Below are 12,293 nucleotides of genomic sequence, written 5' to 3'. Positions count from 1 at the left end.
GAAAATTTTGATTACTTTTTTAAATTTTATATTGTTAAAGTTGTAGCAGATTAATGAGAAATTAAAAGACTAAATTTTTTTAAAAAAAATTAATAATAAAATAAAAGGTATTATGGGTAAAAATCATAGGAGAGTACTTATTTAATTACAAAAATAGTTTAAGGGTTTATTTAAACAAGGTGTAGTAGTTTAAGGACTTTTTTTTAAGTATATTTGTCTAAAATAAATTATTAAAATTTTTTGGCTTTAGGGCGTAAAAAACCCTTTAACTTTTTCAAGAAAAAAATAATTAAGTCTATACTTTTATTTTTGCACTCAATTAGGTGTTTAAACTATCAAAATGCATAAAAAAAAATCTTTTGACCATTAACTTTACAGTCTCTAGATTTTTTTTTCCAGTTAACAATTACACGTGTCACATTGTAATTGTGATATATGATAAAAAATAAAAATTATAATATATACAAATATTAAAATTTAAAAATATATAAAAAATTAAAAATTATTAAAATTTTAAAAAATATATAAAAATATAAAAATAATTACCAACACAGCACCTCACCCCTCTCCATCATTCGCATACCACTGCAACCTTCACCTCACCCAGTCTCAAACCCAAAATCCATACTCATAAGTCATAAACCATAATAACAAACAACACAAAGAAGCGTACCTCGGTCTAAGCTTCTTACTTTAGAAATGAAAGGAAACTTATGAGAAAATCAACAATCAAGATTCAAAACCAACAAGCAACACAAAGAGAATCAAATATCAAAGCCAACAAAAGTGAATATCAAAATAAAATAAAAAGCGAAGAAAAGTGAAACTAAAACTCATTTAGGTTTAATAGATATTTTTATAATTTTTAATATTTTTCTATTTATAATTATTATTTTTATATTTTTAAATAATTTTCCATAGTTTTTATTATTTATTTATCATTTTTTCCACTATGTGTCACAATAACCGCATGTGACGGAGATAAAGACTTTAAAATTTATAATTTTTCTATGTTTTAAAAATAAATTTTCTATATATTTTTATAAATTTTATAAATTTTCTATATTTTTTATATTTTATTTATTTTTATCATTTTTTTCTATCTATCGTAATCACGGCGTGACACGTGACATATGAAAAAAGAAAAAAAAAATAGGACCCTTTAACTTTAACAAATTGTAGCGATAAAAAGGGCTTTTTTAAAAATACATTTTGATAATTTAAATACTTAATTGAGTGAAAAAAAGGGTTTAATTATTTTTTTAAAGTGGATTTTACATTCTTAAAACTAAAAATTTTTAGAAAATAGAGAAAATTAGTTCAATTAATTTAGCCATTGGTTCGATCGGTCTTATGATTGGTTTAATCGATTTGTTAATTAATTAATACAATTATTATTTTAAAATTCTTAATTCAACTCATCGTGATTGTAAAAGAAAAAAATAGGGATAATTAAGTATGAACTCATAAATTAAATCAATCTAAGTCTTTTGCTATAGTTGACCTACAATTCAAACAATAAAAAACTTGAATTTAATAAAAACTTGCAGTAAAAAAAGTGAAATACGATTGTAATTTCAGTACTTTTGGTTTTGGAACTCTCTTGTACTTTTCCTTTGGGCCGAACACGTTTTTCAATGAAATAAAGCTCAACCAAAACTAGACCATAACTTGTAGGCAAGTAACTTGGGCTTTGTCAAAATCAAGTTCTGGCCTAAACTTGGATTCTGGGTTACAAGTTTCTTTTGTGAAGCTGTTTTTATGGGGTCTGAAGCAAATCAAGGCCGAACCTCATCCATTTGAACCATTGATCATCAAATTTGAGGCGTGGAAGGGGAAGAATAGATTTTTTTCCTTAGCCGAGCTTGGCTTCTTCTTCTTTATCTACAAAGTCCAAAGCTTTTGAGCAAAGTAAAAATAAGGAACACATACCCAGAAGAACCAAACAAGCAATGTTTAAGGTTACATTGTAGATAAAACAAATAGTTACTTTTGCATCCATGGAAGCTTCAAGGAATTTGCTTTATTCTCCTCCAACAATTTCTCCAAGAACCCAACTCAAAAATTCTGTCTTTTCACCATCACTTTCTTCAGGTAACGTATATTTCTAGTATTAGAACATGTTTTCTTTTGTTTCTTATCGTTAGTACAATACCCAGTTTTCATTTACATGTTTTGCCTTATTGGGTGTTTGAATTATATTCTTGTTAAATCAGCTTTCCTGGGATTTTCTTTTTGAAGCATTTTTGTTCCTTAAGGATCTGTGTATAATTATTATTGGCATTGGAAGGTAATTACAACTGGAAACTTACTGTTACTACAATGGTCAAATGCCTAAATTCAACTCTTTTTGCTTGCAGTCTTGTAAAGTTTTTGAATACATGTTGTCGTTTATGTACTTGTCTAGCTTATAGGTTCCAAATAAAAATGTGTATAGATAGATTAGAGAACTGCCTATAATGTGGTTATGCATGAACGTATGTAGTTTACTCTCAAGTGCTTTCAGATAAGGTTCCTATGTTATTCAATGTACTATTATGCAGTTGCGTTGTTTCATCATGAGCAAGCGGTCCCTGCTGCGACTTCTATTCCTATTACTTCCGTAGCTAGGCATTTTCCTACATCAGTTCTCTCACAAGAGCAGCGGGATGACTATAGACCACTGCCTGTCTTGCATTTACTTAAGGAAGATAAAGCATACTCGGTGAGACTCCTGTTTTATCTTTGCACGACATATATCAAGATGTAAGCTAAACTTTTTATGTTTGCATAACGGTAAATGTTGTTTCCCTCTGCTTTTATTGATATATTTTCTCAAATATTATTTTGGCAACTCCTTACTTAGCATACCGTGGTTTACTTTATTACAGAGAGAGACAGACAAGCTGCGGATTGGGAATGGGCCAACACTTCAAGAAGAGAAGGCATCTGATAACATTGGCCAGCAGGAATTTGAACAGCAGTTGCTCCAGTGGCCTGATTTAAGGCAATTGTAAAAAAGCTAATTCTGATTTATTGCTTCGTTTGTTAAACAGTTGTGAGTGTAGATCTTTCTCCATTGAATTGCATCCTCATGTTTCTTTTTCCCCATCACAGATTGGCACTCTTGGAATTAGGGGAAAATCCATCATCTTCCTTGAATATGCTGTCTGTTGCAGCTGATACCGAGACCATGACTCTTGAACCAAGTAATGTAGTTGCTCTTGCTAAGAAAGCATTGTCAGCTTCTAAAAAAGCTGCATCATTGGCTGAGGGCCTCGAATTAGAACTGGATGATTCACTTTCTAATAGGTTAGTCTCTGTCTTGTCTTACTAGTCGGACAAGTGTTCTCAGATAATCTGTTGACTACTGATACCTAATGCTATTGCAGCTTGGGGTCTGTTGATTCCTCTACTTTGCCCGTTGAGGAGATAGCGGTTGCAGTTAGGTCAACCAAACGTTTAGAGAGGCAATCTAAACGAAGGAGGGTGCAACCTAAAGTTGTGATATGTGAGACATACAGTTCACGAAGGAAGGATGTAAGAAGAAAGTCGAGCGAAGTTTCTGATCCCAATGATCCCCTTCGGTTGTTCTTGTGGGGTCCTGAGACAAAACAACTCTTGACTGCTGAAGAAGAGTCTGTTTTGATTATTCAAGTTCAGGTGTCTTTTTTCAATCCTGCCTTTTCGTTTTAAAGCAGGGAATTAGGAAATGTTTGGTTCGTGATAGGTCTTACAGTTGGTTTCTGTAACACCTACAGGATTTAAAGAGATTAGTGAAAGAAAAGAGTAAGCTGCAATCTCAGTTTGGGCGTGAACCAACCTTGGTTGAATGGGCTGAAGCCATGGGTCTAAGTTGTTCAGCCTTGCAGGCAGAACTCCAATCAGGCAAAAGGAGCCGGGAAAAACTGATCCATGCAAATTTGCGCATGGTGGTTCACATTGCTAAACAATATCAGGGCCGTGGTCTTAGCCTTCAAGATCTGCTGCAGGAGGGAAGTATGGGTCTTATGAAAAGTGTTGAGAAGTTCAAACCACAAGTTGGATGCCGATTTGCCACCTATGCCTACTGGTGGATAAGACAAACAATTACAAAGTCTATAATGCAACATTCCAGAACCATCCGTTTGCCTGTAAGTAAAAAATTTATGCTTGCTTAGTACGTATGACACGGTCACCTAGGCACGGAGCCATGCATTATATTTAAAAGTATATAGTTTTTCTTCCTTTGCTCTCAGGTCATTTTCTAAAAGAATAATATTGGATAAAATAATATCTCTCCAAGTTTCAGGAGATCTTATAACTTTATTGTGTGTCTAAGTGAGACAAATAATTTGTTATATATTAGAGACAACATTATACGAGCAAAAAACCTACTTCCTATTCTCAGGAGAATGTATATGGCCTATTGAGCAAAGTGTTGGATGCAAAGAGATCGTGCTTTCAGGAAGGAAACCATTATCCTTCCAAAGAAGAATTAGCAAGACGTGTCGGGATTACAGTTGAGAAGTTGGATAAGTTGCTGCTCTCATCAAGGATGCCACTTTCTATGCAACAGCCTGTATGGGCGGACCAGGATACCACTTTTCAGGTAACACTCCCTGTTTTTGCTTAACCCCCCTGCAGCAACGTCTAATTTTCATGCAGAAGGGTGTTTTTTCATTTTGGAAAAACTAGTTTTTTAGTTTTAACCATGGACATCTAATCATGCTAGGTTTTTTATCTCATCATGATTGCAGGAGGTAACACCAGATACTGGTATTGAGATCCCGGATGTCAGTGTGGCAAAGCAACTGATGAGGCAGCATGTCCGCAACCTTCTAAGCATTCTGAGTCCGAAAGAAAGGAAGATAATCAGGCTAAGATTCGGTATTGAAGAAAGTAAACAGAATTCTCTGTCGGAGATAGGAAAGATGTTCAGATTATCAAAGGAAAGGGTGCGGCAGTTAGAGAGCCGAGCATTATACAAGCTCAAGCAATGCCTGGTCAAACAAGGTCTTGGTGCTTATGAAGATTTGCTTGTTTAGATATAGAGACAGGGACACATTCTTTAGATTTTACCGGTTCATTCAGGGGGAAGAGGTTAAAACGCTCCAACGTTGTAATCTAAGAATGATGTTTTTTTCTTCTTTCTTTTAGCTAAACAAATATAATAGATTGTTATCCCCCCAGTGTTGTCTTAAATTGAAACTTGGAACTACCAAAGGTTGACAGACTATAAGGTAAAAAACGTGCTTAAAATGAAAATAAATAAATGTTGTTACAATCCATTTTATAATTATGTTAAATTCTGTTTTGCTGTTATGATATGACTGGTTACTTTGATAAAACACTGTATTTCATTAATGGTAATTCTGAAATGTTCTAAGGACGGTCAAATCAGGCTAAAAAATATGACAGTTGCTCAAGTCAGTTACTTTTTCTCTCAAATTCTCTTTTTCGTTAATTTCTTTCTTGATTCTTTTTTTCCCCTACTACTTCAATCTTTTTTTAATTATTTCGAATTTGATTATGTTTATGGTATTAGAGCATATTTAATTTTGCATTAATGGTTGACAATTTATCTAAGACGAAATGAGAAATATTACAGATTCAAACTCGATAATAGAATCAAAATTGTAGCCGAGGTAGAGCTAGATGAATTTTATTTTGAGTTGAGAGCTGATTTCAAAAACCTTTAACGGTTGCGAGACTCGAATGGGAGGAAAATGAAGGTAAATCATCACTAATAGTGTCACCAGAAAGGCTTTCATCTTCATTAACTTTGGTAATTCACTATTCCTTTGATTTGTGTAAGCAATCTAAACTAGAGTGTCCTAAGTTGGGGGTGAGGGTTATAAGGGTTGGTTTATAAAGTTAGAGCAAATATTTGAGGTTAGAAGGGTGCCTAAGGTATCCAAAGTTAGATTTACTATGTTGAAGTTAGAACAAATCTCAAGGAGGGTTTGACAAATTGAGATGGGATACTTATATTGAACAAATGAAGGACTATTTTGTGCCTATTTTGTTACTAGGGAATTTGATGATCTGATGATCGAGCTAGTGATCCTGAAATATACGCGTACTATAAACTAATATCATGATGCTTGTGATGAAATTCTGAACTCCCTTAAACTCTTTGACCTATGCCCTAAGCATATTTGTTAGTAATATGAAACTTGACATAGCTGAGACCATTCGCCTTTTCAAACCTAAATATTTTAACCAAGACTTGTATTTGCCAAAACAACCTAAATTTACTCCTAAATCAATTCAAATAAATTCTTGTGTTAGTTCCTACAACAATTCTTCCATCACCATGAGACAACATAACCTACCACTTTACTTCCTACACTTAAGATTCCACAAAATCCCAACTTGTTAAACACAATTAAGACCAAACCCTTGAAACCTTTAGCTAGGACTATGAACTTTAATAATTCAAACATTAAGAATTCCAACAAACGTCTCATTCTTGTTGAAATGGAAGAAAGGAAGAGGAAAGGCCTCTACTACTGTTTTGGGCCAAATAGACACTTGATAACAAGTGTATAAAGTCACAACCATACCGGTTTTTAATTAATGAGACTATAAAGGAGGGAGAACAATAAGAATTCTTGGATTCCTAGGGCAACCCAAAGATGTTGTTAATGAATAATAAGGAAGGCAAAAGTCCTATTATTACATTGCATGTTATACTCAGTACAATGGATTTCATACTAAGAGAGTGCAAGGATTATTGAAAAAGAACCTTGTTGGATTTTGGCAGCACACATAATTTCTTGAACTACACTATGGTAAAGAGATTTAGGCTAACAATTAATCATTTGTGTAGTGTTAAAGTTACATTAGCGAATGGTGAAATTCATATTGTAATAGGTGAGTTTTGATAAGTGGTTAGTACAAGAATTTCATTTAAACCCCGATTTCATGATCTTACCACTAAAGGGTTATGCCATCTTGTTTGGCATTCAATGGATGGTGTCATTAGGACTTATCACTTTGGGACTTCCAATCCCTCACTACGTAGTTCTAGTGTGGAAGAAAACATTACAATCTACAGGGCAGTTCTTTTGGAACTTTGGAGTTCATGTATGGGTAGAAAATTGAGAGAGTTTCACAAACAATGTCTGTTGTTGATACTATGAGGCCATGTAATTTGTTATGGTCAGAAATTGAACAAGAGCATCTCGTGTTGATGCACTCCATTGTTAATAGTTAATATATGGATAAATTGAACCAATTGTTAGAGTAGTATAAAGATCTTTTTGAGGTTCCATCTAACTTGTTACCAGGATTACATGATTATCTTGCATGACGAAAGCAAAATTGTAAGAGTTAGGACTTACAAGCATCCTATTTTTCAAAAGGATGAAATCAAAAGAAAAGAGTAAAAAAGATAAAAGATAAAAGGGTTTATTAAAGAATGTTGTACTACTTTTTCTTCCCCTATAGTCGTGGTGAAGAAAAAGGATGGGTCTTGGAGGCTTTGTGTACTATAGGCAACTGAATCAACTCATCATTAAGGATAAATTTCTAAACCCTATGTAAAGGAGTTGTTAAATGAATTGGCAAATGCTATAATATTTTTGAAGTTGGATATCATTAGCTAAGGATACATGAGGCATAGATTCATAAGGTTGCCTTTTAAACCCATGATGGCCATCATGAGTTCTTAGTAATGTCGATTAGGCTCACTAATGTACCCTTTACATTTTAAGGGTTAGTGAACTTCAAATTTAAGCATTTTAAGGAAAATGGCTCTAGCAAGTTTAGATGATATTTTGATATATTCATCAAATTTAGAATTACATTTGGTCGAGTTGAAAAAAAAGTCTTTGATGGAATAAGGCTACATCAACAACACCTTAAGAGGAGCAAATTTGAATTTAGAATTAAGGAGGTGGATTACCTTAGTCACTTGATCAATAGAGATGGGGTAGTTATGGATGTTAATAAAGTTAAGTGCATAAGGGATTGGACAATTCCAAAAATAGTTAAATGTTGTGGAATGATACAAAAACCCTTGAGTTAAGGCTTTATAAAAGAACAATTTTGTGTGGATTGAAGAAGATTAGAATGCCTTTGAAGCCTTAAAAGAGGTAGTACCAATTACACTTGTGTTGGCACAAACTTACTTCAATGAAGAGTTTATGGTGAGAATGATGCTTCAAAAATAGGAGTGGCACTACACCAAAACAGGCTTTTAGCGGCGTTTTTTTAGGGCTAAAAGTATTTGCAGCGCTTTCACTAGCGCCGCAAAAAATGCCGCTATTGACATCGTCGCTAACTTTTGCGGCGTTTTACCCACAAACGCCGCTAAAGAACATGATCTTTATCGGCGCTTTACCCACAAACGCCGCTAAAGAACATTATCTTTAGCGACGCTTTACCCACAAACGCCTTTAAAGGTCATAAAAAATAAAAAAATCAAAATATTATAAAAATGCCACAAATCCAATTTAGAAATGTATAATTTAATTTGAAGACGTATTAAAATAGAAATTCATGAACAAGACGTATAAGGAATTGTGATCGAGGTACGTTGATACCAATAGCATGATCAAAGAACTTAATCACGTAAAGAAAGCACATGGTTAGACAGATCTTTTTATATTTTAATACATCATAACCATAATTGGTACAATTTTATACCCTAATTGCTGCACCAGCTGCAGTTTCCAGTTGAAGAACCTTGATTCCATTGACCTCCTGCAACCAATTTTATAGTTTAGAAATTAGAAATCCACCAGAGACGACATGGTAAGAAAGTGATACAAACCTTCGGGTTTGGAATGATCTCCATCTTGAGTGCATCAACTTCCACAAGCCTCTTGATAGCATTCAGGTTGACCCACCTCTAACATTGATTATTAGTACTAAGCCAAGCAGACAGTTCTAACATGTTAAGGCAATATGACTTACAAATTGTTTGTATTGAAAATTTTGAACTTTTCTATAGACTTGAACTCATTGACCTGTTACAAAGAGAGAATCATGTCAGCCTCAACCATAAAGTTTAATTATGCCCCCAATCCAAACATTCATCTAAACGTTGATCTCATTTGAGTTTAATTCACAATATAATTTTTTTTAAAATCTAAACATTCATCTCATTGAAGTTTTTAATTCTTTGATTTGCCTCAAAATCAAACAAACCAATCAAAATGAACGTGCAATACCTAAAAACATAAGTTCATAAAGCCATAAACCCTACCATATGCTAAAATTTTCTAGTCCCAACATTCATAAAAGTGAAATTAAATAAGCATAGATGTAACGAAGCTTTGGTTAATTATCCCGTTGACTTCCTTTAACGTTTTAAAATTCACTAAAACTAAAGACACCATGCAAACTAAAGCATTATGTAGTAAAGAGAAACAAATGTAAAACAAGTGGTCTCCAATCAATGTATATATATATTTAAAAACACACAAAAATTAAGTAGTAATTATAAAGACAATAAATAAAAATCAATACCTACAATTAAAACATAAAATGCCAAACATCAAAGAGACTAAGGACAGCATATATACCTATACAATATATAATAACTCTCCAAACACATGAAAAAATTTAAAAAAAAGAAAAAAAAGAAAAATATATACCTATATCGGACAGTATGCGTATCCATACAGATACATGGGTACAAGTAAACAATGCACACTAAAAGTATCAGAAAATAACATCAGTGATTAAGGACATTAATAGTAAAATTAATAGTAACATCATGACAAATTTTGAAGATTGTACATACTTACGGACATTTTTCCTACTAGTAGAAATAAGGGACTTTATACTTTTAATAGGAAAAAAGGTGGGTTTCTGGTAGGTGGAGTAGGAATTTACAAGAGGTAGGTCTGTTGCCTTGACATTTTCTTCTTCTGTAAAATATTCTACTTCATGCAAGGAGGAAATCTTTTTTGTAGTATGAGACTTTAAAGGAAAACTAGGTAAAGTTACAGGAGCTTTGGAAGTAGAAGTTCTGGGAGTGATCATGTTTCTCACACTTCCCTTCCTTCTGAGTTTGGGCTTTTCAAATGAAAGAAAATCTAGGAGTTGCTAGCTCTGATACCAAATATGCAGGGGAGCTTGAAGAGGGATATCCAGAATTAATGGATTATAACAGCAAGTATGCTATGGCAAAACTTAGGCCATTTTCCTCTTTTGGCCGTTTAATAGGTACTGCCTTTTAGTTGTTAATACCATTAACCCAGAATACTTCTCCAAACTCACCTGGATTTAGCATCCCTGTCTAAGCTTAGTTTCTAATGTGCAGGGTCCATTGAATGGCAAGCACAAAGCATACTTCTAAACTCACTGGAGATTTTCTTTCAATGATATTCCTTTATCAGAGAGGAAGAGAAACAGAGAGATTTAGAAAGACATGATTTTTAGAACTCACTAATATTTTATTTTATTTTTCACTTATTCTATTTACAACTGAGGATTTAAGCTCCTTATATAGGAGGTAAAAGTCACAGAAGCAGATAAGAAGGAGTCTGCTTTTACAAAGTAAAAGGCATAAAGCTAGACAAAAACTAGACAAGATACTCTTGAAATTCCTTCGAACTTCCCGCAAGAATGGAGTCAGCATGGATATTCTCATATCCATTTTGGTGCGGTTAGATTAGCCCTCGACTATCATGGAACTGCTGGGAAACCAGTTGTTTCCATAATTGCTCTCCTTGATTCTAGATACAAAAAATACCAAGATGCTTGTATTGGTATAATGGAAGCAACACTAAGCTTAGGAATGGCCATGGTGACGTTATTCCCAAATTTCACCATGTCTTTACAAGATCCCAATCTCTTTGATGCTCTAAAAGTCCAAATTCAGATCATTAGAGCAGAGATGGTTGAATCAGCAGTAACGGCGACCTTGCATTACCAGGTTGTATAGAGAGTTCAAGATCATGCTTTCAAGTTATCAAATCATGGATCTGATGATTCTCTTCTCATTTCAGTTAATACTAGAGAAGAACCTCATTGCGTACATGTGCCAAAATAGATCCCAAAACAGGAGTTGCTCAAGCTCTTGCCAGAAAAATGGGTTAATGTGCAAGATGTGTGACACCTTTTCATGCCCAATTGCTACAATACCAAAGATATACTTCCAGATAATGTATTTTTATGAAAATTTTTTGTTTTATTTTCAAGATAGCACCAAAGTATCTAATTAAAGTAGATGAATCAATGCAAAGAAATAATTAATATGAACCACAAAAAATCAAAACATAGTGTACTCTATAAGCATGAACATATCAAAGTGTTAATTCTTGAGCACATTAAGGTGAAATGACATCAACATTGACCACAAAAGATAAAAGAAAGAAAGAAGCATATGCATAAAGTCACAGGGATAGAGAATGAGTAGGATTTTGGCAAAAAGAAAGTAATCAGCAATCAAAAAAGCCGCACCTCGATTATAATTGGTTTTCCATCTTTCATTGCATTTTTTAGATCCCCATTCCACCCTAGGAAATATGCAGCACAAAACAAAATCAATAGTGAATATACCTTTACAAAAAAATACAAATAAAACATATAAGAAGCTATTTGGGTATTATATGTCTCTAGGCAATTCCTACTTTTACATTTATAAGGAAAGAACAAAATTTCATCATAGCTAACTGGATATTTTAGAAACTACCTTTACGAACTATCCTGTATTCTTGACAAAATTTTGTAATCAACTCCTCGGAGGAACTAAAATCCCGTTCCCGTACAGGAGTGGATACCAATGGTGCACTGAAACAAATAAGATAAGTAAGCATTTTTAAATACATCCATTTGGTATGGATGAGCTCTTAGCCATTTGGGGTTATAGAGTTTGGTCTCCAAACATGGTTGATTTAGCAGCAAAAATCAATAGAAGGTACCATCTTAGCAGCAAAAACCAATAGAAGGTACCATCTTAGCTGCAAAAACCAATTAAAATTCAAAACCTAAATTCATTATTTTTTTGAATTTATTTTTTGAGATTTTATACTACTCTTACGAACCCCAAAACCTAAATTCATGATTTCTGTCATTCAAATCTTGAGAAACATAGTCTCATAAAAATCCAATTAAAATCGAATTCATTACCTGGAAATGTAATCATCATAAACTTGTAACAACTTTTGTTTATCAATTAATAAAATAAAACCTAAATTACGCATAAAAATTTCATACTAAAAAAACAAGAACATGATTTCATCGACACCAACAGAAAATAAATGAAAGCATAACATTTACTCCAAACTGTCGTCACCAACAACATAACATTTACTCCAAACCAATGAAAGCATTCCCAATATAAAAGAAGTGAAAGCATTATAGTACCTTCGCGA

General features: G+C 33.3%; 2 protein-coding genes across 3 annotated transcripts; one reads left to right on the top strand and one right to left on the bottom strand.

The window, feature by feature from the left end:
• Positions 1-1,668: 1,668 nt before the first annotated feature.
• On the top strand, positions 1,669-5,245 carry LOC107899472 (RNA polymerase sigma factor sigF, chloroplastic). 2 transcript variants are annotated; one of them, XM_016825190.2, is made up of 8 exons: positions 1,669-2,094; positions 2,544-2,704; positions 2,871-2,986; positions 3,097-3,291; positions 3,372-3,642; positions 3,741-4,112; positions 4,370-4,570; positions 4,719-5,245. In XM_016825190.2, exons 1-8 carry the CDS (start codon positions 2,001-2,003, stop codon positions 5,004-5,006), a joined length of 1,698 nt encoding a protein of 565 aa, XP_016680679.1. In that variant the 5' UTR covers positions 1,669-2,000; the 3' UTR covers positions 5,007-5,245. The 2 variants fall into 2 exon arrangements, with proteins under 2 accessions (XP_016680679.1, XP_016680678.1); XM_016825189.2 differs by having other exon boundaries at positions 1,768-2,094; positions 2,871-2,992.
• A 3,206-nt stretch (positions 5,246-8,451) lies between these two features.
• LOC107898443 (UTP--glucose-1-phosphate uridylyltransferase-like) lies at positions 8,452-11,735 on the bottom strand. The gene is made up of 6 exons (XM_041091419.1): positions 11,612-11,735; positions 11,380-11,435; positions 8,884-8,936; positions 8,741-8,816; positions 8,614-8,670; positions 8,452-8,529 (listed from the first exon to the last, which is right to left on the bottom strand). Exons 1-6 carry the CDS (start codon positions 11,733-11,735, stop codon positions 8,452-8,454), a joined length of 444 nt encoding a protein of 147 aa, XP_040947353.1.
• Between the last annotated feature and the right edge of the window lie 558 nt (positions 11,736-12,293).

Source organism: Gossypium hirsutum, chromosome D04 (assembly GCF_007990345.1).
Source record: "Gossypium hirsutum isolate 1008001.06 chromosome D04, Gossypium_hirsutum_v2.1, whole genome shotgun sequence".
In the NCBI taxonomy this organism is placed as follows: domain Eukaryota; kingdom Viridiplantae; phylum Streptophyta; class Magnoliopsida; order Malvales; family Malvaceae; genus Gossypium; species Gossypium hirsutum.
Note: the sequence above shows the minus strand (reverse complement) of the source record. Positions and strands in the feature narration are given on the sequence as shown.